A 26,269-nucleotide genomic window follows, 5' to 3' on the forward strand; every position below is an offset into this window, starting at 1 on the left:
TTCGTATAGGAGGGTGGGCTGGGGAATTTGTTTTTATTATTTGGGTTTAGTTTTGTACTTTCTTTTACTGTTTCGAATTGCATTGTTTTGTATTTGTTGTAATATTTAAAAATCTATTTTTTCTTAATGAAAATATATTATATAAAAAAGAAGGGCGGTAAGACAAGCCAGGAACTATAGACCAGTGAGCCCGACCTTGGTGGTGGGCAAGTTGTTGGAGGGAATCCTGAGGGACAGAATGTCCATGTATTTGGAAAGGCAAGGACTGATTCGGGATAGTCAACATGGCTTTGTGCATAGAAAATCATGTGTCACAAACTTGGTTGAGATTTTTGAAGAAGTAACAAAGAAGATTGATGAGGGCAGAGTAGTAGATGTGATCTATATGGACTTCAGTAAGGCGTTCGACAAGGTTTCCCGTGGGAGACTGGCAAGGTTAGATCTCATGGAATACAGGGAGAACTAGCCATTTGGACACAGAACTGGCTCAAAGGTAGAAGACAGAGGGTGATGGTGGAGGGTTGTTTTTCAGACTGGAGGCCTGTGACTAGTGGAGTGCCACAAGGATCAGTGCTGAGCCCTCTACTTTTTGTCATTTACATAAATGATTTGGATGCGAGCATAAGAGGTACAGTTAGTAATTTTGCAGATGACACCAAAATTGGAGATGCAGTGGACAGCGAAGAGGGTTACCTCAGATTACAACAGGATCTGGACCAGATGGGCCAGTGGGCTGAGAAGTGGCAGATGGCGTTTAATTCAGATAAATGCGAGATGCTGCATTTCGGGAATGCAAATCTTATCAGGACTTATACACTTAATGGTAAGGTCCTAGGGAGTGTTGCTGAAGAGAGAAAAAGGTTGAGAGGTGACTTAATAGAGACATATCAGATAATCAGAGGGTTAGATAGAGTGGACAGGGAGAGCCTTTTCCCAAGTATGGGAACGGCAAACATGAGGGGACACAATTTTAAAGTGAGGAGAGATAGGTATAGGACAGATGTCAGAGGTAGTTTCTTTACTCAGAGAGTAGTAAGGGTATGGAATGCTTTGCCTGCATCGGTAGTAGATTCGCCAAGTTTAAGTGCATTTAAGTCGTCATTGGACGTACATGGAATAGTGTAGATGGGATGGGCTTCAGATTAGTATGACAGGGCGGCACAACATCGAGGGCCGAAGGGCCTGTACTGTGCTGTAATGTTCTATGTTCTAAAGAGACCTTGGAGTGCACGTTCATAGCTCCTTGAAAGTGGAATCGCAGGTAGATAGGCCACAAGACCATAAGACATAGGAGTGGAAGTAAGGCCATTCGGCCCATCGAGTCCACTCCACCATTCAATCACGGCTGATGGGCATTTCAACTCCACTTACCAGCATTCTCCCCGTAGCCCTTAATTCCTCGTGAAATCAAGAATCTATCAATCTCTGCCTTGAAGACATTTAACGTCCCGGCCTCCACTGCACTCTGCGGCAATGAATTCCACAGGCCCACCACTCTCTGGCTGAAGAAACGTCTCCGCGTTTCTGTTCTGAACTGACCCCCTCTAATTCTAAGGCTGTGTCCAAGGGTCCTAGTCTCCTCGTCTAACGGAAACAATTTCCTAGCATCCACCCTTTCCAAGCCATGTATTATCTTGTAAGTTTCTATTAGATCTCCCCTTAATTTTCTAAACTCCAATGAATACAATCCCAGGATCCTCAGCCGTTCCTCGTATGTTAAGCCAACCATTCCAGGGATCATCCGTGTGAATCTCTACTGGACACGTTCCAGTGCTAGTATGTCCTTCCTGAGGTGTGGGGACCAAAACTGGACACAGTACTCCAAATGGGGCCTAACCAGATCTTTATAAAATCTCAGTAGCACAACGGTGCTTTTATATTCCAACCCTCTTGAGATAAATGACAACATTGCATTCGCTTTCTTAATCACAGACTCAACCTGCATGTTTACCTTTAGAGAATCCTCGACTAGCACTCCCAGATCCCTTTGTATTTTGGCTTTACGAATTTTCTCACCGTTTAGAAAGTAGTCTAAGCTTTTATTCTTTTTTCCAATGTGCAAGACCTTGCATTTGCTCACGTTGAATTCCATCAGCCATTTCCTGGACCACTCTCCCAAACTGTCTAGATCCTTCTGCAGCCTCACCACTTCCTCAGTACTACCTGCCTGTCCACCTAACTTCATATCATCTGCAAACTTCGCTAGAATGCCCCCAGTCCCTTCATCCAGATCATTAATATATAATGTGAACAGCTGCGGCCCCAACACTGAACCCTGCGGGACACCGCTCGTCACCGGCTGCCATTCCGAAAAAGAACCTTTTATCCCAACTCTCTGCCTTCTGTCAGACAGCCAATCCTCAATCTATACCAGTAGCTCACCTCGAACACCATGGGCCCTCACCTTGCTCAGCAGCCCCCCGTGTGGCACCTTATCAAAGGCCTTTTGGAAGTCTAGATAGACCACATTCACTGGGTTTCCCTGGTCTAACCTACTTGTCACCTCTTCAAAGAATTCTAACAGGTTTGTCAGACATGACCTCCCCTTACTAAATCCATGTTGACTTGTTCTAATCAGACTCTGCTCTTCCAAGCATTTAGAAACCTCATCCTTAATGATGGATTCTAGAATTTTACCAACAACTGAGGTTAGGCTAATTGGCCTATAATTTTCCATCTTTTGTCTTGATCCTTTCTTGATCAAGGGGGTTACAACAGTGATCTTCCAATCATCCGGGATTTTCCCTGACTCCAGTGACTTTTGAAAGATCTCAACCAATGCCTCCGCTATTTCCTCAGCCACCTCTCTCAGAACTCTAGGGTGTATCCCATCGGGGCCAGGAGATTTATCAATTTTAAGATAGGATAGTGAAGGCGGCATTTGGTATGCTTTCCTTTACTGGTCAGAGTATTGAGTACAGGAGTTGGGAGGTCATGTTGCTGCTGTACAGAACATTGGTTAGGCCACTGTTGGAATATTGCATGCAATTCTGGTCTCCTTCCTATTGGAAAGATGTTGTGAAACCTGAAAGGGTTCAGAAAAGATTTGCAAAGATGTTGCCAGGGTTGGAGGATCTGAGCTACAGGGAGAGGCTGAACAGGCTGGAGCTGTTTTCCCTGGAGCTTCAGAGGCTGAGGGGTGACCTTATAGATGTTTACAAAATTATGAGGGGCATGGATAGGATAAATAGACAAAGTCTTTTCCCTGGGGTCGGGGAGTCCAGAACTAGAGGGCATAGGTTTAGGGTGAGAGGGGAAAGATATAAAAGAGACCTCAGGAGCAGCTTTTTCATGCAGAGGGTGGTACGTGTATGGAATGAACTGCCAGAGGAAGTGGTGGAGGCTGGTACAATTGCAACTTTTAAGAGGCATCTGGATGGTTATATGAATAAGAAGGGTTGGAGGGATATGTGCCAGGTGCTGACAGGTGGGACTAGATTGGGTTGGGATATCTGGTCGGCACGGACGGGTTGGACCAAAGGGTCTGTTTCCGTGATGTACATCTCTATGACTCTAGTCTTGATTGCATAAATTCCATCTTCAGTCTACCAGATGTGGGGCTTCTCATGGCAAACCATGTTCAAATAAAATAGGAATTGCTGGAGAAACTCAGCAGGTCTGACAGTATCAGTGAAGAGAAAACAGAGTGAACATTTCAAGCTCAATGACCCTAACATTTGCTCTGTTTTCCCTCTGCAGAACCACTGAGTTTCTCCAACAATTTCCATTTTTGTTCCAAATTTCTAGCATCTGTGTTCTTTGTTTTATTACAGTTTGTTCAAGTTAGTCCAGGAATGGCTGTCTTCCATGGTGGGATGTGAACTCTGAACATCCAGTCCAATCATGTAACCTCAGGGTCTTCATAGACACATGTCTGTCACTTTCAGTTTCCAAGTTTAGGGAGGAGAAGAGCGTGTAGAGGTAACATCACTGGATTTCTAATTGAGCACCCCAGGCTTATGATTTGGGGACATGGGTTCCAATTTCACCATGGTCGATGATGTAAAGTGAGTTTAATAAACCTGGAATGAAAATCTAGCCTAATGGTAATATTGGGGGAGAAAGTGAGGACTGCAGATGTTGGAGATCAGAGTCTGAAAATGTGTTGCTGGAAAAGCGCAGCAGGTCAGGCAGCATCCAAGGAGCAGGAGAATCAACATTTCGGGCATGAGCCCTTCTTCAGGAATATTTGTCAATGGTTGTTTAAAAATGATGTCTGCTCACTAATACCCCATTAGGGAAGGAAATCTGCTATTACTATCTAATCTGAACTTGACTCTCAACTGACCTCTGAACTAGCCGCTGAACAGTTCAAGGGAAATTAGAGTGGGCAATACTTGCTGGTCCACACAAAAGAGTAGGGAGATGTACTTTTGGACTCCTAGATATTTTCCAGGTGTTATACTGCATCTCCAGAACAGGTGGGATTTGAATGTTGGCCTCCTGACTCCGGAGTAAGGACACCACAAGAATCTTCTTTTGATTCCTATACAGAAAAACCTCGGTTACTCGATCATCAATTATCTGAATTTCGAATAAACCGGAACAAAATCTCTTGGTCACGATGCTTGGGTAAACTATGTTATCCGGACATTCGATTATCCAAATATTCAATTATCTGAACAAAGCCCATGTCGTTTGGATAATCGAAGTTGCCCTGTATACTGAATTCTATGAATCCTTTTAATCAACGGCAATTTCAAACTATTCTTTGTGCAGTTACCTCCACCTAATCTCTATTTCTCAACCATTAGACAAGACAGAGGAAATAACCTAACATAGCTACACAACATTTCTAATCTAATTCAATAAAATTGCTTTGTAATTAATGGTAATCGATTAGGTACCTTATTTTATGCAACAGTGATTAAAAATATATGATCTGTATCATCATGTTCTGTTACATATTTAGGATCAGTCTGTGTGTTGAAAGAGAATTTACTCTGAATTAGTAATAAAGCTTACATAAGAACTGACTGCAGTATGACTCATCCGATAGACTGGGGCTAAAATGAGAGCAGCAAACAGGGATTTGCTTTTCACAGAGTGAAGGTGGTCTCTGCTTTTTGAAGGTCTGATCAGTAAGTTAGCAGATGACATGAAAATTCATTGAGTTGTGGATAGTAAAAAAGGCTGTCAAAGGATATCGCAGGATATAGATCAATTGAAAAGTTGGGGTGGAGAATAAGTAGGTAGAGTTTAATCCAGACAAGTGTGAGATAATACATTTTGTGAAGTCAGATATAAGAAGAAACAATAGATGAAATGGCAGGACCTTTAGGAACATTGATATACAGAGGGTGCAAGTCCACAGCTCCCTGTAAGTGACAACATAAATGGACAAGGTGGTAAAGAAAGCATATAGTATGCTTGCCTTCATCAGTCAGGGCATTGAGTATAAAAGTTGGCAAGTCATGTTGCAGCTATATAGAATTTTAGTTAGGCTGCATTTGGGGTATTGTGTGGCTGCTGGATCTAATTTAAGGGCATGAAGCTGAGCAAGTGGTAGTGGGGAACATTTTGTGATAGTGACCATAATTAAGTATGATTTAAGCTAATTATGGATAAGGACAAAGATGGACCAAAAATAAAAGCTGAGTTGGGGGAAAGCTGATTTTAATAGGTAAGACAGAATCTGGCCAAAGTGGACTGGGAATAACTACTGAAACTGTGTTGCTGGAAAAGCGCAGCAGGTCAGGCAGCATCCAAGGAGCAGGAGAATCGACGTTTCGGGCATGAGCCCTTCTTCAGGAATGGTTCATTCCTGAAGAAGGGCTCATGCCCGAAACATCGAATCTCCTGCTCCTTGGATGCTGCCTGACCTGCTGCGCTTTTCCAGCAACACAGTTTCAGCTCTGATCTCCAGCATCTGCAGTCCTCACTTTCTCCTGGGAGTAACTACTTGCTGGAACATGTACATCAGAACAGTGGGAGGCATTCAAAGGACTGTATTGAATTTGCAGAGCCAGCATGTTCCCATAAAGCTGAAGAGTTGGACCAACAAGTCTAGAGACCCCTGGATGCTGAGGAATGTTCTGGAAGCTTAAGCTCAATAACCGCCGGTTCAAAACACCAAATAGCCTGGAGAAGTATAGAAGGTGCAGGGGGTTAATTTAAAGAAATTAGGAAAGCAAAGTGGGGACATGAAAAAACTCCTGCAGTTAAAGTAAATAAAAATCCAAAAGCAATTAGAAGAGGCAAAAAAAAACCCAAGGAAAGAATAGAGCCCATTAGCGAGACCTGTGAGTATAGTCAGGAGACATAAAAGGTTTTAAATGAGTACTTTGCATCTGTATTCAGTGGAGAGAAGGATTGGGGCTCATTAGTTCAGTTTGCTGGACAACTTGTTTGCAATGCAGACTGGTACTAACATAGAACATAGAAAAATACAGCGCAGTACAGGCCCTTCGGCCCTCGATGTTGCGCCGACTGAAGCCTACCGAACCTACACTAGCCCAATACCCTCCATATGCTTATCCAATGCCCGCTTAAATGACCATAAAGAGGGAGAGTCCACCACTGCTACTGGCAGGGCATTCCATGAACTCACAACCCGCTGAGTAAAGAATCTACCCCTAACATCTGTCCTATACCTACCACCCCTTAATTTAAAGCTGTGTCCCCTAGTAACAGCTGACTCCATTAGCGGAAAAAGGTTCTCACTGTCAACCCGATCTAAACCCCTAATCATCTTGTACACCTCTATCAAATCTCCCCTAAACCTTCTTTTTTCCAATGAGAACAGCCCCAAGTGCCTCAGCCTTTCCTCATACGATCTTCCTACCAATTAGATTAGATTAGATTACTTACAGTGTGGAAACAGGCCCTTCGGCCCAACAAGTCCACACCGACCCGCTGAAGCGCAACCCACCCATACCCCTACATATACCCCTTACCTAACACTATGGGCAATTTAGCATGGCCAATTCACCTGACTCGCACATCTTTGGACTGTGGGAGGAAACCCACGCAGACACAGGGAGAACGTGCAAACTCCACACAGTCAGTCGTCTGAGTCGGGAATTGAACCCGGGTCTCAAGCGCTGTGAGGCAGCAGTGCTAACCACTGTGCCACCGTGGGCGGCACAGTGGTTAGCACTGCTGCCTCACGGCGCCTGAGACCCGGGTTCAATTCCCGACTCAGGCGACTGACTGTGTGGAATTTGCACGTTCTCCCCGTGTCTGCGTGGGTTTCCTCCAGGTGCTCCGGTTTCCTCCCACAGTCCAAAGATGTGTGGGTCAGGTGAATTGGCCATGCTAAATTGCCCGTAGTGTTAGGTAAGGGGTAAATGTAGGGGTATGGGAGGGTTGCGCTTCGGCAGGTCGGTGTGGACTTGTTGGGCCGAAGGGCCTGTTTCCACACTGTAAGTAATCTAATATCTACCATGCCAGGCAACATCCTGGTAAACCTCCTCTGCACTCGTTCCAATGCCTCCACATCCTTCCTATAATATGGCGACCAAAACTGCACACAACACTCCAGATGAGGCCGCACCAGAGTCTTATACAACTGCAACATGACCTCAGGACTCCGGAACTCAATTCCTCTACCAATATAGCCCAGTACGCCAAATGCCTTCTTCACAGCACTATTTACCTGGGCGGCAACTTTCAGAGATCTGTGTACATGAACACCAAGATCCCTCTGCTCATCCACACTACCAAGTAGCCTACCATTAGCCCAGTAATCCATCTTCTTGTTACTCCTACCAAAGTGAATGACTTCACACTTAGCTACATTGAACTCCATTTGCCACCTTTCTGCCCAGCTCTGCAGCTTATCTATATCCCGCTGTAACCTACCACATCCTTCTTCGCTGTCCACAACTCCACCGACTTTCATGTCATCCGCAAACTTGCTCACCCAGCTTTCAAGCCCCTCCTCTAGGTCATTTATAGAAATGACAAACAGCAATGGTCCCAAAACAGATCCTTGTGGAACACCGCTAGTAACTGCCCTCCAAGTTGAACCTTTACCATCAACTACTACCCTCTGTCTCCTTCCAGCCAGCCAATTCCTAATCCAAACCTCTAATGCACCCTCAATGTCATACCTCCGTAGTTTTTGCATTAGCCTACCATGGGGTACCTTATCGAACGCCTCGCTAAAATCCATATACACCACATCTACTGCTTTACCCTCGTCCACTTCCTTGGTCACCTTCTCAAAGAACTCAATAAGGTTTGTGAGGCACGACCTGCCCTTCACAAAACCATGCTGACTATCCTTGATCACATTATTCCTATCCAGATGTTCATAAATCCTATCCCTTACAATTCTCTCTAAGACTTTGCCCACAACAGAAGTGAGACTCACTGGCCTATAGTTACTAGGGCTATCCCTACTCCCCTTCTTGAACAAGGGGACCACATTCGCTATCCTCCAGTCTTCTGGCACTATTCCCGTAGACAACGACGACATAAAAATCAAGGCCAATGGCTCCGCTATCTCCTCCCTAGCTTCCCAGAGGATCCTAGGATAAATGCCATCAGGCCCAGGGGACTTATCTATTTTCATCCTTTCCAGTATTCTCCAGACCTCTTCCATACATACCTCAAGGCCATCCATTCTAATCACTTGTGACTCAATATTCACATCAGCAACAGTGTCCTGTTCCTGAGTGAATACTGACAAAAAGTATTGATTTAGTGTCTCTCCAATCTCCTCCACCTCCACGCACAACTTCCCACTACTATCCTTGACTGGACCAATACCTACCCTAGTCATCCTTTTATTCCTGACATACCTATAGAAAGCCTTTGGGTTTTCCCTAAGCCTACCAACTAAGGACTTTTCATGTCCCCTTCTCGCTGCTCTTAGCTCTCTCTTTAGATCCTTCCTGGCTACCTTATAACTCTCAATCGCCCCAAATGAACCTTCACACCTCATCTTTACATAGGCCGCCCTCTTCCCTTTCACAAGGGATTCCAATTCCTTATTAAACCACGGCTCCCTCACAAGACCCTTTCCTCCCTGCCTGACTGGTACATACTTATCAAGGACACGCATTAGCTGTTCCTTGAACAATCTCCACATATCATTTGTGTTCTTTCCTTGAAGCCTATTTTTCTAATCCACGCATCCTAAGTCATGCCTCACCGCATCATAATTTCCCTGCCCCCAGCTATAACTCTTGCCCTGCAGTGCACACTTATCCCTCTCCATCACTAAAGTAAAAGTCACCGAGTTGTGGTCACTGTCCCCGAAGTGCTCATCTACCTCCAAGTCTAACAACTGGCCTGGTTCATTACCTAGAACCAAATCCAGTATAGCCTCCCCTCTTGTTGGTCTGTCTACATATTGTGTCAGGAAACCCTCCTGCACACACTGGACAAACACTGACCCATCTAACGAACTCGAGCTATAGCTTTCCCAGTCAATTTCTGGGAAGTTAAAGTCCCCCATAACAACCACCCTGGTACTTTCACTCTTCTCCTGAATCATCCTCGCAATACTTTCCTCTACTTCTCTCGGACTATTAGGAGGCCTGTAGAAAACTCCTAACAGGGTGACCTCACCTCTAACCTCAGCCCAAACTACCTCAGATGGCAAGTCTTCCTCCATCGTCCTTCCCACCGCAGTAATACTATCCTTGACAAGTAATGCCACACCTCCCCCTATTTTACCCCCATCTCTAACCCTGCTAAAACATTTAAACCATGGAACCTGCAACAGCCATTCCTGTCCCTGTTCTACCCATGTCTCTGTAATGGCCACAACATCGAAGTCCCAGGTACCAACCCACGCTGCAAGTTCACCTACCTTATTTCTTATACTTCTGGCATTGAAGTATACACACTTCAAGCCACCTTCCTGTTTACAGGCACCCTCCTTCGAGATCGATGCCATGTTCCTAACCTCCCTACACTCAAGGTCCTGTACCCTAAAGCTACAGTCCAGGTTCCCATGCCCCTGCAGAGTTAGTTTAAACCCTCCCAAAGAGCACTAGCAAACCTCCCCCCAAGGATACTGGTGCCCCTCAGGTTCAGGTGTAGACCATCCTGTTTATAGAGGTCCCACCTTCCCCAGAAAGAACCCCAGTTGTCCAGAAACTGGAATCCCTCCCTCCTGCACCATCCCTGTAGCCACGCATTTAACTGTTCTCTCTCCCTATTCCCTGACTCTCTATCACGTGGCACGGGTAACAAACCAGAGACAACAACTCTGTTCGTTCTAGCTCTGAGCTTCCAACCTAGCTCCCTGAAAGCCTGCCTAACATCCTCACCATTCTTCCTACCTATGTCGTTGGTGCCAACGTGGACCACGATCTGGGGCTGCTCCCCCTCCCCCTTAAGGACCCGGAAAACACGATCAGAGACATCACGTACCCTTGCACCTGGGAGGCAACATACCAATCGTGAGTCTCTGTCACCCCCGCAAAACCGCCCATATTGCCCCTCACTATTGAGTCCCCAGTAACTATCGATCTACCTTTCTCCACCCTTCCCTTCTGAGCAATGGGGACAGGCTCCATGCCAGAGGCCTGAACCTCGTTCCTTACCCCTGGTAAGTCATCCCCCCTACAAGTATCCAAAACGGTATACTTGTTCTTGAGGGGAATGACCGCAGGGGGTCCCTGCACTGGCTTCTTCCTCCCACTCCCCCTCACTGTCACCCATCTCTCTATAACTTTCAGAGTAACTACTTCCCTAAAGCTTTGATCTATGACCACCTCTGCCTCCCGAATGATCCGCAGTTCATCCAACTCCAGCTCCAGTTCCCTAACACGGTCTTGGAGGAGCTGGAGATGGGTGCACTTCTTGCAAGTGTAATCAGCAGGGACGCTAATGGCTTCCCTCACCTCATACATGTTGCAAGAGGAACATTGCACTGCCTTCGCTGCCATCCCTCTAAAAGGTAAACTTTAAAAACTAGATCTAAAGAAACAAACAAGCAAAATGCAGAACTTACCTGCTTACCACAACGGGTCTTATTATTAGGTTAGAGGAGGAGGGCGGGTGGGAGGCTCTACCCCTGTAGTGCCTCGGGTTCCTCGCCTGCGCAGGTTCAACTCTTGCACTGGTTGAGGTTAACATTAAGGTCCTTTCTTGTCAACCTCAACCCTTGCCTGAGGAGTAGTGAACTTTTGGTTAAAGTCACCATCACTCACCTCTGTTTAATGAGTGAGCAGCCATTTTGTCTGCTGTGACTATGGTGATTTTACCTTTTTTGGAAGGATGATGCAGGTATAGAAATCAGAGAGGCAGATATAACTGAAAAACTTATGTGAAGAGAGATAAGATAGGCTGGATTGCTTTCTGTAGAACAGAGAAATCCGAGGGGCACATGATTGAAGTATACAAAATTATTGGGAGTATACATACGGTAGATTGAAAAAAAAATTCTCCTTAGTAGACAGGTCAATAAGCAGGTGGCATTGATTTAAAGTGAAGGGAGAAGTTTAGAGGGGATTTATGGGTACTCAGAGGATGGTAGGCATTTGGTACATACTGTCTGAAAGAAAAGAGTGATAGAAAAAAGAGCTGTCACAAGAACATTTAAGAACTATTTAGGTTAATACTTAAAATGCCGTAACATGCAAAGCTACAAGCCAAGTGCTGAACATGGGTGGAATATGGGTAGATGACCAACATTTATATGGTGGGTCAAATGGCTGCTTCTGTGCTTTACAACTCCATGATTGAGTTTTTTGAAGAGGTAACAAAGAGGATTGATGTGGGCAGAGTGGTGGACGTGATCTATATGGACTTCAGTGAGGTGTTCGACAAGGTTTCCCATGAGAAATGGTTAGCAAGGTTAGATCTCATGGAAGACAGGGAGAACTAGCCATTTGAATACAAAATTAGCTCAAAGGTAGAAGACAGAGGGTGGTGGTGGAGAATTGTTTTTCTGACTGGAGGCCTGTGACCAATGGAGTGCCACAAAGATCAGTGCTGGGTCCACTAATTTTCATCATTTATATAAATGATATGGATGTGAGCATAAGAGTTTGTAAGTTTGAATATGACACCAAAATTGCAGGTGTAGTGGACAGCGAAGAAGGTTACCTCGGATTACAATGGGATCTTGACCAGATGAGCCAATGGGCTGAGAAGTGGCGATGGAGTTTAATTTAGATAAATATGAGGTGCTGCATTTTGGGAAAGCAAATCTTCGCAGGATTTATACACTTAATGGTAAGGTCCTGAGGAATGTTGCTGAACAAAAAGATCTTGGAGTGTAGGTTCATAGCTCCTTGAAAGTAATAGATAGGATAGTGAAGAAGGCATTTGGTATGCTTTCCTTTATTGGTCAGAGTATTGAGTACAGGATTTGGGAGGTCATGTTGAGGCTGTACAGGACATTGGTTAGGTCACTGTTAGAATATTGCGTGCAAGTCTGGTCTCCTTCCTATCAGAAAGATGTTGTGAAACCTGAAAGGGTTCAGAAAAGATTTACAAGGATGTTGCCAGGGTTGGAGGATTTGTGCTATAGGGAGAGGCTGAACAGGTTGGGGCTGTTTTCCCTGGAGCATCAGAAGCTGAGGGGTGACCTTATAGAGGTTTACAAAATTACAAGAGGCATTGATAGGATAAATAGACAAAGTCTCTTCCCTGGGGTGGGGGAGTCCAGAACTAGAGGGCATAGGTTTAGGGTGTTAGGGAAAAGATATAAAAGAGACCTAAGGGGAAACCTTTTCATACAGAGTGTGGTACATGTATGGAATGAGCTGCCAGTGGAAGTGATGAAGGCTAGTACAATTGCAACATTTAATAGGCATTTGGATAGATATATGAATAGGAAGGGTTTGGAAGGATATGGCCGGGTGCTGATAGGTGGGACTAGATTGGGTTGGGATATCAGGTCAGCATGGACGGGTTGGACCGAAGGGTCTGTTTCCGTGCTGTACATCTCTATGACTCTATGACACTATGGAACTCTGCAATTACAAATTAATGTCGGCACAGGGGCATTGAAATTAATTGTGCGTTTTTAAATCATTTCCTTTGAGCATTTTCACTCATTGATAATGTAAAATATTGGATTTGGAAGAGAAAATCCTGTATGAGTGGAGGGTCCGGGTCATGGGGTCATGCAGCAAAAGGTCCAGGAACTGTCAAATTTAAGTTGGCAACCTGAGTTGTAAGTGTTCTTGTTGAGCTTGGCGAATCTTAGTAAATCTTCCAAATGTACACATGATGAATAAATACCTTTGAATTTTTATTAGTGCACTGTTTATAAATAATGCAGAACAGCTTCATGATATCAGTTCTCAATTATGATAAAAAGTAAATTTTCAACCATTTTTCAAACAAGTTTTTGATTATCCCATTGAGCACAGAATTTTTTTTTGACACTTTTTATAATGTGCTGCCAAAAATGATGGAGGAAACAGATGTAATAGTAATCTCCTGGTGGGAATTGAATGAGTACTTGAAGGGGAGAAAATTGCTGGACTGTGTGGAAAGGGAGCATTGGGTAACATGCAGTTTCACCAGGCGAGTGAATTCTTGAACAGTCTACAGTATTACATCCTCTGTAAACTTGCAGATTTTAGATTAGATTCCCTAGCGTAGAAAGAGGCCATTTGGCCCAACAAGTCCACACCAACCTCCAAAGAGTAACCTACCCAGACCCATTCCCGCACATTTACCTTTGACTAATGCACCTAACATCACTGACAATTTAGCATGGCCAATTCACTTGGCCTGCCCACCTTTGGAGGAAAACAGAGCATCTGCAAGAAACCCACGCAGCCAAGGGGAAAATGTGCAAACTCCACACAGACAGTCACCCAAGGCAGGGATTGAACCCAGGATTCTGGTGCTGTGAGGTAGCAGTAGCTAACCACTGAACCACCATGCCAGTCTTTTGAGGCCCTATACTCCGACGTATCCTGGATCGCAATGAAATGATACCACAATTTTAAAAACTCTCAGCTTTGCTTTTAAATCCTTTGATCAACCCATCTCTTCCTATCTCTATTATTTCACAAGAATATAGAAGTAGGAGCAGAAGCAGGCAACGTTGTTCCTTGAGCCTGCTCCACTATTTAATACGGCTTATCAATTAATTAAGGCTTATCTCATCTCAGTTTCAGTTTTATTTTCTGCCTGCTCTCCATAACTTTTTCAACTCATTGCTAATTAGAAACCTGTCTGCCTCCTCCTTAATTTACTTAATGTTGCATCATCCTCCACACAGATTCAGGGAGAAGCAGAAAGCATAAGGGACTGTCAGAGAATATAGGACGATACAGATAGACTGGAGAGTTGAGCGGAAAAGTGGCAGATGGTTTTCAATCCAGACAAATGTGAGGTGATGCATTTAGACAAGAATTATACAACAAACGGAAGAGCCTTGGGAAAAGTTGATGGGCAGAGAGATCTGGGAGTGCAAGTCCATTGTATCCTGAAGTTTGCTGCACAGGTGGATAGAGTGGTCAAGAAGGCATATCGTATGCTTGCCTTCATCAGACGGGGTATTGAGTATAAGAGCTGGCAAGTCATGTTAAAATTGTATGAGACATTGGTTCGGCCGCATTTAGAATATTGTGTACGGTTCTGGTCGCCATATTACCAAAAAGATGTGGATGCTTTGGAGAGGGTGCAGAGAAGGTTTACGAGGATGATGTCTGGTATGGAAGGTGCTAGCTATGAAGAGAGGTTGAGTAGGTTAGGTTTATTTTCATTAGAAAAAAGGAGATTGAGGAGGGACCTGATTGAGGTTTACAAAATCATGACGAGTATAGATTGGGTGGATAGGGGCAAGCTTTTTCCCAGGGTGAAGGATTCAATAACGAGAGGTCACACTTTCAAGGTGAGAGGTGGAAAGTTTAAGGGGAATACACACGGCAAGTATTTCGCACAGAGGGTGGTAGGTGCCTGGAACACGTTGCCAGCAGAGGTGGTAGAGGTAGGCACGGTAGATTCATTTAAGATGCGTCTGAACAGATGCATGAGTAAGGTGGGGAGCAGAGGGATACAGATGCTTAGGAATTGGGCGACAGGTTTAGACAGTTGATTTGGATTGGCTCAGGCTTGAAGGGCCGAAGGGCCTGTTTCTAGGCTATAAATTTTCTTTGTTCTATATATCTCCTCATCTCTGTTTTAAATTGCTACCCTTTATCCTAAAACGGTGACAACTGCTCTAGCTCCCTCTAATATTAGCCTTTTGAATATCCCTGATTTTAATTGCTCCGCCATTGGTAGTCATGCCTTCAAAAGGCATGAAGACCCCAAACTCATGAATTCAATCCTTAGGTCTCTCTCTTATCTCACTATCTTGCTTTGTTCCTCATTTCTTTGGCCAACCTTTGGGTCATTTGCCCTAATATCTCCTCAAGTTGAATTTTTCTCTGTAATTAGATTAGATTACTTACAATGTGGAAACAGGCCCTTCAGCCCAACAAGTCCACACCGACCCGCCGAAGCGCAACCCACCCATACCCCTACATTTACCCCTTCCCTAACACTACGGACAATTTAGCATGGCCAATTCACCGCACATCTTTGGACTGTGGGAGGAAACCGGAGCACTCGGAGGAAACCCACGCAGACACGGGGAGAACGTGCAAACTCCACACAGTCAGTCGCCTGAGTCGGGAATTGAACCCAGGTCTCAGGCGCTGTGAGGCAGCAGTGCTAACCACTGTGCCACCGTGCCGCCCACAAATGTCTTGGGATTTATAATTACACGAACTAGAAGCTATTGTAGTATGAATGATGATTCCAGTCAGCCCTTTGTCCCATAAGGTCTACAAGAATTTTGTAAGCAGGTCTGATTTTTTACCAATGAGTTAAAGAATTGAATCAACCTTTGACTGCTTTTGTGAGAATTTCTTCCAAACCTCCTTCCATCTCCAGTTAACTTTTTTAAACTTTAACTTGTGGTTTAAAAGCTGAAATTGGTTTTGTTTATCTTGTAGGTAGTTCTCCCCATCTGCAGTGAATAACATTAGAGTTGATCCACCGCAGCCCAGTACCAGTCTGTATCTATTATTTTACATAGAGCCTTTTGTGTTGGAATTCTCATTGTGCACAGTTAAATCAGTGACTTGTTTTATTTACACTAATTTTTAAGAATTTTTTTCAAGGCCATAACTGGTTAGGTCAGCATTTTTTTGCTAATCCTTAGTTTTCCTTGACGAGATATTGGTGACAGGAGTAGGCCATTCGGCCCTTCAAGCCAGCACCACCATTCATTATGATCATGGCTGATCATCCACAATCAGTATCCTGTTCCTGCCTTATCTCCATAACCTTTGAGTCCACTATCTTTAAGAGCTCTATCCATCTCTTTCTTGAAAGTATCCAGAGACTTGGCCTCCATAGCGTTCTGGGGCAGAGCATTCCATATATCCACCTCTGAGTAAAAAATGAGGTCTGCAGATGCTGGAGATCACAGCTGCAAATGTGTTGCTGGTCAAAGCACAGCAGGTTAGGCAGCATCTCAGGAATAGAGAATGCTGCCTAACCTGCTGTGCTTTGACCAGCAACACATTTGCAGATATATCCACCTCTCTCTGGGTGAAAAAGTTTTTCCTCAACTCTATTCTAAATGGCCTACCCCTTATTTTTTAATTGTGTCCTCTGGTTCTGGACTCACCCATCAGCAGAAACATACTTGCTTCCTCCAGAGTATCCAATCCTTTAATAATTTTATACATCTCAATCAAATCCCCTCTCATCCTTCTAAACTCAAGTGTATACAAGCCCAGTCACTCCAATCATTCAACATATGATAGTCCCTCCATTCCGGGAATTTACCGTGTGAACCCCACTGCACTCCTTCAATAGCCAGAATGTCCTTCCTCAAAGTAGGAGACCAAAACTGCACACAATACTCCAAATGTGGTCTCACTGGGCCCTGTACAGCTGCAGAAGGACCTCTTTGCTCCTATACTCAATGCCTCTTGTTATGAAGGCCAGCGTGCTATTAGCTTTCTTCACTGCCTGCTGTACCTACATGCTTGCTTTCATTGACTGATGTACAAGAACACCTAGATCACATTGTACTTCCCCTTTACCTAGCTTGCCTCCATTTAGATAGTAATCTGCCTTCGTATTCTTGCCACTAAAGTGGATAATCACACATTTATCCATATTAAACTGCATCTGCCATGCATCTGTCCACTCACCTAACCTGTCCAAGTCACCCTTTATTCTCGTTACATCCTCCTCACCCTGCCACCCAGCTTTGTGTCATTAGCAAATGTGCCAATATTCCTTTTAATGCCTTCATCTATATCCTTAATGTATATTGTAAACAGCTAAGGTTCCAGCACCGAACCTTGTGGTACCCCACTGGTCACCGCCTGCCATTCTGAAAGGGACCTGTTACTCTTTGCTTCCTGTCAGCCTGCCAATTTTTCAATCCAAGTCAGTATTTTGCCCCCAATACCATATGCCCTAATTTTACTCACTAATCTCCTACGTGTGACTTTATCAAAAGCTTTCCGAAAGTCCAGGTACACTACATTCATTGGCTGTTCCTTGCCCATCTTCATAGTTACATCTTCAAAATATTCCAGAAGATTAGTCAAGCATGATTTCCCCTTCATAAATCCATGCTGACTTTGACCTATCCAGTTACGTTATCCAAATGAGTCGTAATTTCATCTTTTATAATTGACTCCAGCATCTTTCCCACCATTAATGTCAGGCTAACAGGTCCACAATTCCTTGTTTTCTTTCTCCCCCCTTTCTTGAAAAGTGGGACACCATTAGCCACCCTCCAATCCGCAGGAAGTGATCCTAAATCTGTAGAACATTGGAAAATGATTACCAATGCGTCTACAATTTCTAGAGCCACCTCCTTAAGTACCCTGGGATGCAGACCATCAGGCCCCGGGGACTTATCAGCCTTCAGACCTAACAGTCCGTCCAACACCATTTCCTGCCTAATATAAATTCCCTTCAGTTCATTCATTACTCGGTCCTTCAGCCACTATTACATCTGGGAGATTGCTTGTGTCTTCTCCAGTGAAGACAGATTCAAAGTACCTATTCAACTCTTCTGCCATTTCCTTGTTCCCCATAATAAATTCACCCGTTTCTGTCTTCAAGGGCCCAGTTTTAGACTTAACCATTTTTTTTCTTTTCACATAACCTAAAAAAAAAGCTTATACTATCCTCTTTTATACTTTTGGCCAGTTTGCCTTCGTATTTTCTCTGCGTATTGCCTTTTTAGTTATCCTCTGTTGCTCTTTAAAGGTTTCCCAGTCCTCCGGCTTCCCGCTCATCTTTGCTGTGTTATACTTCTCTTTTATCTTTATACAGTCCTTAATTTCCCTCGTCAGCCACAGCCATCCCTGCCTCCCCTTAGGATCTTTCTTCCTCTTTGGAATGAACTGATCCTGCACCTTCTGCATTATATCTAGAAATACCTGCCATTGTCATTCCACTGCCATCCCTGCTAGGGTATTGCACCATTGAACTTTGACCAGTTCCTCCCTCATAGCTCCATAGTGCCCTTTGCTCAACTGCAACACTGACACTTCCGATTCTCCCTTCTCCCTCTCAAATTGCAGATTAAAACTTATCATAACATGGTCACTATCTCCTTTACTTCGAGGGCACTGATCAAACCCGGTTCATTGCACAACACCAGATCCAGAATTGCCTTCTCCCTGGTAGGAGTGAAAATGTGTTGCTGGTTAAAGCACAGCAGGTTAGGCAGCATCCAAGGAACAGGAAATTCGACGTTTCGGGCCAGAGCCCTTCATCAGGAATGAGGAGAGGATGCCAGGCAGGCTAAGATAAAAGGTAGGGAGGAGGGACTTGGGGGAGGGGCGATGGAGATGTGATAGGTGGAAGGAGGTCATGGTGAGGGTGATAGGCCGGAGTGGGGTGGGGGCGGAGAGGTCAGGAAGAAGATTGCAGGTTAGGAGGGCGGTGCTGAGTTCGAGGGTTAGGACTGAGACAAGGTGGGGGGAGGGGAAATGAGGAAACTGGAGAAATCTGAGTTCATCCCTTGTGGCTGGAGGGTTCCCAGGTGGAAGATGAGGCGCTCTTCCTCCAACCGTCATGTTGTTATGTTCTGGCGATGGAGGAGTCCAAGGACCTGCATGTCTTTGGTGGAGTGGGAGGGAGAGTTAAAGTGTTGAGCCACAGGGTGGTTGGATTGGTTGGTCCGGGTGTCCCAGAGGTGTTCCCTGAAGCGTTCTGCAAGTAGGCGGCCTGTCTCCCCAATATAGAGGAGGCCACATCGAGTGCAGCGGATGCAATAGATGATGTGTGTGGAGGTGCAGGTGAATTTGTGGCGGATATGAAAGGATCCCTTGGGTCCTTGGAGAGAAGTAAGGGAGGAGGTGTGGGCGCAAGTTTTGCATTTCCTGCGGTTGCAGGGGAAGGTGCCAGGAGTGGAGGTTGGGTTGGTGGGGGGTGTGGACCTGACGAGGGAGTCACGAAGGGAGTGGTCTTTGTGTAACGCTGATAGGGGAGGGGAGGGAAATATATCCCTGGTGGTGGGGTCCGTTTGGAGTTGGCGGAAATGACGGCGGATGATACGCTGTATACGGAGGTTGGTGGGATGGTAGGTGAGAACCAGTGGGGTTCTGTCTTGGTGGCGGTTGGAGGAGCGGGGCTCAAGGGCGGAGGAGCGGGAAGTGGAGGAGATACGGGGGAGGGCATCGTCGATCACGTCTGGGTGGAATCTGCGGTCCTTGAAGAAGGAGGCCATCTGGGCTGTACGGTATTGGAACTGGTCCTCCTTGGAGCAGATGCGGCGGAGATGAAGGAATTGGGAATATTGGATGGAGTTTTTACAGGGGGCAGGGTGGGAGGAGGTGTAGTCCAGGTAGCTGTGGGAGTCAGTCGGTTTATAGTAGATGTCTGTGTTGCGTCGGTCGCCCGAGATAGAAATGGAAAGGTCTAGGAAGGGGAGGGAGGAGTCTGAGACAGTCCAGGTGAATTTGAGGTCGGGATGGAAGGTGTTGGTAAAGTTGATGAACTGTTCAACCTCCTCGTGGGAGCACGAGGCAGCGCCGATACAGTCATCGATGTAGCGGAGGAAAAGATTGGGGGTGGTGCAGTGTAGTTGCGGAAGATGGACTGTTCCATATATCCTACAAAGAGACAGGCATAGCTGGGGCCCATGCGGGTGCCCATGGCAACTCCTTTAGTTTGGAGGAAGTGGGAGGATTGGAAAGAGAAGTTATTCAGGGTGAGGACCAGTTCAGTCAGTCGAAGGAGGGTGTCGGTGGAAGGGTACTGGTTGGTGCGGCGGGAAAGGAAGAAGCAGAGGGCTTTGAGTCCTTCGTGATGGGGGATGGAGGTGTACAGGGACTGGATGTCCATCGTGAAGATAAGGCGTTGGGGACCGGGGAAGCGAAAATCATGGAGGAGATGGAGGGCGTGGGTGGTGTCCCGAACGTAGGTGGGGAGTTCTTGGACTAAAGGGGACAGAACCGTGTCGAGGTACGCGGAGATGAGTTCGGTGGGGCAGGAGCAGGCTGAGACAATGGGTCGGCCGGGGCAGTCAGGTTTATGGATTTTGGGCAGGAGGTAGAAACGGGCGGTGCGGGGTTGTGGGACTATGAGGTTGGAGGCGGTGGATGGGAGATCACCTGAGGTGATGAGGTTATGGATGGTCTGGGAGATGATGGTTTGGTGGTGGGAGGTGGGGTCATGGTCAAGGGGGCAATAGGAGGAGGCGTCCGCGAGCTGGCGTTTGGCCTCAGCGGTATAAAGGTCGGTGCGCCAAACTACTACCGCGCCTCCCTTGTCTGCCGGTTTGATGGTGAGGTTGGGGTTGGAGTGGAGGGCTGCACGTTCTGAGGGTGAGAGGTTGGAGTGGGTGAGAGGGGTGGACAGGTTGAGGCGGTTAATCTCGCGGCGGCAGTTGGCTATAAGTAGATCGAGGGCGGGTAAGAGGCTGGTAGGCTCCAGTACAAGCTGTTCTAAGAATCCATCTTGGAGACACTCCACAAACTCCCTTTCTTGAGTCCCGTATCATGCTGATTCTCCCAGTCTACCTGCATGTTGAAATCCCCCACAATAACTGTAGTAATACCTTTGCGACAGGCCAATTTTAACTCCTTATTCAACTTACACCCTCCATCCACATTACTGTTTGGGGGCCAGTCGATAACTCCCATTAGGGTCTTTCTACCCTTAGAATTTCTAAGCTGCCTTCTTCAGCTGCTGCAGTCCTTGGGGTATCATTGCACCCACAGTTGTTGGAAAGGGATATCAGGATTTGGATTCAGCGATACTGACAAAATGGTGTTATGATCCCAGCTCATGCTCCAACTGGATAAGTGAAATCCCAAAATGAAATCTAGCTTGATAGATCTGTTTCAGTTTACTAACTTGGTCGTCATTCACAGAAACATAGGCACATTATATTCTTTCTCTTTCATTCTCAAACAAAGGTTTATGACATACACCTCTACAAGGAAAATAAAATAAGCAAGCCCATCTAAATATAGAGCACAGTTTGAATGAACTTAAAGCACACAAGAAAAACTCTAATATATTCTCCAATATCATTAATGTGCACCATTTCAGTTCCAGAGAAATTATCCTTCCATACAGTGGGGAGGTGATGGCCTTGTCGTATTAACATTGGACTGTTGATCCAGATAACATTCTGGGGACCCAGGTTCAAATCCCACTGTAGCAGATGGTGGAATTTTAATTCAATAACTATCTGGAATTAAGAATCTGATGATGACTATGAATCAGTTGTTGATTGTCAGGGAAAACCATCTGGCTCACTAATATCCTTTTGGAATAGAAACTGCCACCCTTACCTGGTCTGGCTTACATGTGACTCCAGACCCACAGCAACATAGTTGACTCTTAACTACCCTCTGGGCAATTAGGATGTGGTAATAGATACTGCCTAGCCAGCAACACCAACAGTCTGTGAATGAATACAGAGAGAAAATGACCAAATCTTTAGCTTTGACATCAGTGCCAAACCCAAATTCTGTCCTGTGCACTCTGAAAATGTTTCAATGTATACGTATAATATTGAAAGTTTAAATATTCTCAATCTTTTAATAATTTGCCTATTTATGCCAATCTTTCCTGATCTGGAACTTTCACAAGCTAAACATTTGCAGAATAACTTCAATTATCTGAACATCAATTATCCGAATTTCGGATTATCTGAACAAGATCTCAAGATACCGTAAAAACGCTATCCATTATCTCAACAATTCGTTATCTGAACTCTCAGTTATCTGAACAAAGTACTCCCCACCCATCTCGTTCAGATAATCAAAGTTGTTCTGTACATCAAGGTTACTGAGCCCTCCCTGAAAGGTACAATATTCCTATCTAGCAGAGACACCATATTTGACTCTGAGGGCACAGGTTTAGGGTGAGATGGGAAAAATTTAAAAGGGTTCTAAGGAGCAACTGTTTCACGCAGAGTGTGGTGCAGATATGGAATGAGCTGCCAGAGGAAGTTGTGGAGGCCGGTACAATTACAACATTTAAAATGCATCTGGATGGGTATATGAATATGAAGGGTTTAGAAGGTGGTGGCAAATCTAGATTAGATTAGGTTAGGATATCTGTTCGTCATGGACGAGTTTGACTGAAGAGTCTGTGTCCGTGCTGTGTCTGTGTCAATGACTCTATAACACTCGAGGAGACTTTCAATCATCTGCTATCTGACACATATTGGATTAGGTCATGGATTGGAAGAACTGTCTGACTTTGTTTTTTGTTAGTCCTTTCACCAAAGTAACTACCACCCATATGCCATTGTTTGAAATCTAAACTCTCAAAACGATATTATGAATTTATATAAAACAAATCACACAACTCTCATTACAACGGTACTATATATTGTCTACCGGAATAGTGCCAGAAGTCTGGAGGATAGCAAATGTTGCTCCCTCATTCAAGAAGAGGAGTTGAGACAACCCTGGTTATTATAGATCGTGAGCCTTACTTCAATTGTGGATAAAGTGTTGGAAAGGGTTATAAGAGATCGGATTTATAATCATCTAGAAAGGAATAAGTTGATTAGAAAGTCAGCACGGCTTTGTGAAGGGTAGGTCATGCCTCACAAATCTTACTGAGTTTTTTGAGAAGGTGACCAAACAGGTGTATGAGGGTGAAATGGTAGATGTGGCGTATATGGATCTCAGTAAGGTGTTTGATAAGGTTCCCCATTGTAGACTATTGCACAAAATACAGACGCATGGGATTGAGGGTGATTTAGTTGTTTGGATCAGAAATTGACAAGCTGAAAGAAGACAAAGAGGGTGGTGGTTGATGGGAAATATTCATCCTGGAGTTCAGTTACTAGTGGGGTACCGTAAGAATATGTTTTGGGTCCACTGGTGTTTGTCCTTTTTATAAATGACCTGGATGAGGGCATAGAAAGATGGGTTAATAAATTTGCGGAAGACACTAAGGTTGGTGGAGTCGTGGATAGTGCCAAAGGATTTTGTAGGTTACAGAGGGACATAGATAAGCTGCAGAGCTGGGCTGAGAGGTGGCAAACGGAGTTTGATGCGGCAAAGTGTGAGGTGATTCATTTTGGAAGGAGTAACAGGAATGCAGAGTACTGGGCTAATGGTAAGATTCTTGGTAGTGTAGACCAGCAGAGAGATCTCAGTGTCCATGTACATAAATCCCTGAAAGTTGCCACCCAGGTTGATAGAGTTGTTAAGAAGGCATATGGTGTGTTAGCTTTTATTGGTAGAGGGATTGAGTTTCGGAACCATGAGGTCATGCTACAGCTGTACAAATCTCTGGTGTGGGCACATTTGGAGTATTGCGTACAGCTCTGGTCACCGCATTATAGGAAGGATATGGAAGCTTTGGAAAGGGTTCAGAGGAGATTTGCTAGGATGTTGCTTGGTATAGAGGGAAGTTCTTACGAGGAAAGGCTGAGGTACTTGAGGCAGTTTTCGTTACAGAGAAGAAGGTTGAGAGGTGACTTGAAACATATAATATAATCAGAGGGTTAGATAGGTTGGACAGTGAGAGCCTTTTTCCTTGGATGACAGTGGCTAGCACGAGGGGACATAGCTTTAATTTGACTGGGGCAATACACCTGTCACACTGTACAAAATGTGTGTTAAAGTGAGCTCAAGCTGGACAGATGCTCCTTTTGAATCAAATGGACACATAATTGTAGGGGGAACCAGATAATTCAGTGCCATTTACCTCACCAAGTCTACACTGACCCTCTGAAGACAGCCCAATCAGACTCAGCCCACCCACCCCCACCCCCACCCATGTCCTATCACAAAAGCCCACTCAATCGATGTTTATTATGAATATTCAGTTCAGTGTAAACTTCTCTCACTTTGCTCATTCTACAATCTCAGGCATGATTGGAAACGTCAGGCCGAGAGGAATGGATTAAAAATTATTTACAGGATCATCTTTAAGCCAATTTCTTTAATTAGAATGGAAAAAAAGCATAGGAAGAAAAGGAAGCTGATATGTTGAGACGAGTTCTGTGAAGTTTGAATGTCAACATTCAAGCTTCAAGTCAGAAGAACTCTATTTTGTTTATTCTGCAAGTTGATTGCAAGAGAGAAACGCCGTCCATGCCGTGCCAGACCAGTTCAGACTGGTTCTCTCTCATTGTCTAGCTGCAGCTGTGAAAATGTTCCTTACTGAAATGTGATTTGGAGATGCCGGTGTTGGACTGGGGTGGACAAAGTCAAAAGTCACACAACACCAGGCTATGGTCCAACAAGTTTATTTGGGAGCACTATCTTTCAGAGAGCTGCTCCTTCATTGGGCTGAAGGAACAGCACTCCAAAAGCTAGTGCACCCAAATAAACCTATTGAATATAACTGGGCGTTGTGAGATCTTTAACTTACTGAAACAGTCATTCATTACTTTAATTCCTGGATTTAATATATAATAATGCGTACACCATATAATAGAAGCCATTCAGCCTCTTGAATCTAGCTTGTCATTCAGATGCGGCTGTACAGGATGTTGGTTAGGCCATTTGTGGAATATTGTGTGCTATTCTGGTCTCCTTCCTGTCAGAAGGATGTTGTGAAACTTGAAAGGGTTCAGAAAAAATTTACAAGGATGTTGCCAGGGCTGGAGGATTTGAGCTATAGGGGGAGGATGAAGAGACTGGGGTCGTTTTCCCTGGAGCATCGGAGGCTGAGGGGTGATCTTATAGAGTATTTATAAAATCATGAGGGGCGTGGATAGGATAAATAGACAAGGTCTTTTCCCTGGGATGGGGGAGTCCAGAACTAGAGGGAATGGGTTTACGGTGATAGGGGAAAGATATAAAAGAGACCTAAGGGGCAACTTTTCACGCAGAGGGTGATACATGTGTGGAATGAGCTGCTAGAGAAAGTGTGGAGGCTAGTTCAATTGCCACATTTAAAAGGCATCTGGATAGGTGTATGAATAGGAAGGGTTTACAGGGATGTGGGCCAGTGCTGACAAATGGGACTAGATTAGGTTAGGATTTCTAGTCGGTACAAGATGAATTGGACCGAAAGGTCTGTTCCCGTGCTGTACCTCTCTATAACTCAATGGTAGCTGGTCTATATCTGAACTCCATTTAAACACTGAGTGTTGTGAAAGAAAAAAGGAAATTGCTGGAAAATCTCAGGAGATCTGGCAGCATTTGTTGAGAGAAAATAGAGTTAACATTTTAGGTCCCGTGACCCTTCTACAGAATTGAACGCATTAAGGTGGAATTCCCCGGGGAAGTCACTGATTGTATCAAGAGGCGGGAGAATATTCCACAAGGAGTATGCTGAGAATGTCAGACAAGGTGAAACCCCCCAGGTACTAAGTTGCATGGGTTGGGATTAGACTTTGCTGTTGTGAAATGGATTTCAAATTGTTGATTCTGTCACTGTAACAAACAAGGTTCTGAGTTTTTTTTTTAAAACTTTAAGTAATTGAGATCTTGATCCTTCTTTTGCCCCCAGCTGTTTCCTCACCCTCTGCAACGTTTATCAAGGAAGATCGTCCAGTCGAAATTGAACAGCACCATAGTTGGGGTGTTTACCATCTCCCTGGTATTCCTGTCAGCATTCGTTAATATGGTAGGTGGAGTCTGCATGAGGGGAGCTTATGTTCAACAGCGTTAACATCCCATTACAAATCAGTACAGGAAGATACCCCACCATCAAAACTGGGAAAACACAGTAAGGAATGCATTGGAATCAGGATGACACCGAGTTTGATACGTGTTAGAATCAGGATAACAGAGTCTGAAGTGTGTGTTCAATCCAGGTTAACATAGTCTGCAGTGTAGGTAAAAACAATGACTGCAGATGCTGGAAACCAGATTTTGGATTGGTGGTGCTGGAAGAGCACAGCAGTTCAGGAAGCATCTGAGGAGCAGCAAAATCGACGTTTCAG

At 44.8% G+C, this 26,269-nt stretch overlaps 1 protein-coding gene across 2 annotated transcripts in view; it reads left to right on the plus strand.

Moving 5' to 3' along the window:
• adcy5 (adenylate cyclase 5) overlaps nucleotides 1–26,269 on the plus strand; it is a 424,581-nt gene that overhangs the window by 357,876 nt on the left and 40,436 nt on the right. For both annotated transcript variants that reach the window (XM_060828269.1, XM_060828270.1), the window contains exon 13: nucleotides 25,834–25,950. In XM_060828269.1, the coding sequence (XP_060684252.1) occupies nucleotides 25,834–25,950 (117 nt within the window). The remainder of the gene's footprint in view (nucleotides 1–25,833; nucleotides 25,951–26,269) is intronic.

Source organism: Hemiscyllium ocellatum, chromosome 7 (genome assembly GCF_020745735.1).
Source record: "Hemiscyllium ocellatum isolate sHemOce1 chromosome 7, sHemOce1.pat.X.cur, whole genome shotgun sequence".
NCBI classification, from domain to species: Eukaryota; Metazoa; Chordata; class Chondrichthyes; order Orectolobiformes; family Hemiscylliidae; genus Hemiscyllium; species Hemiscyllium ocellatum.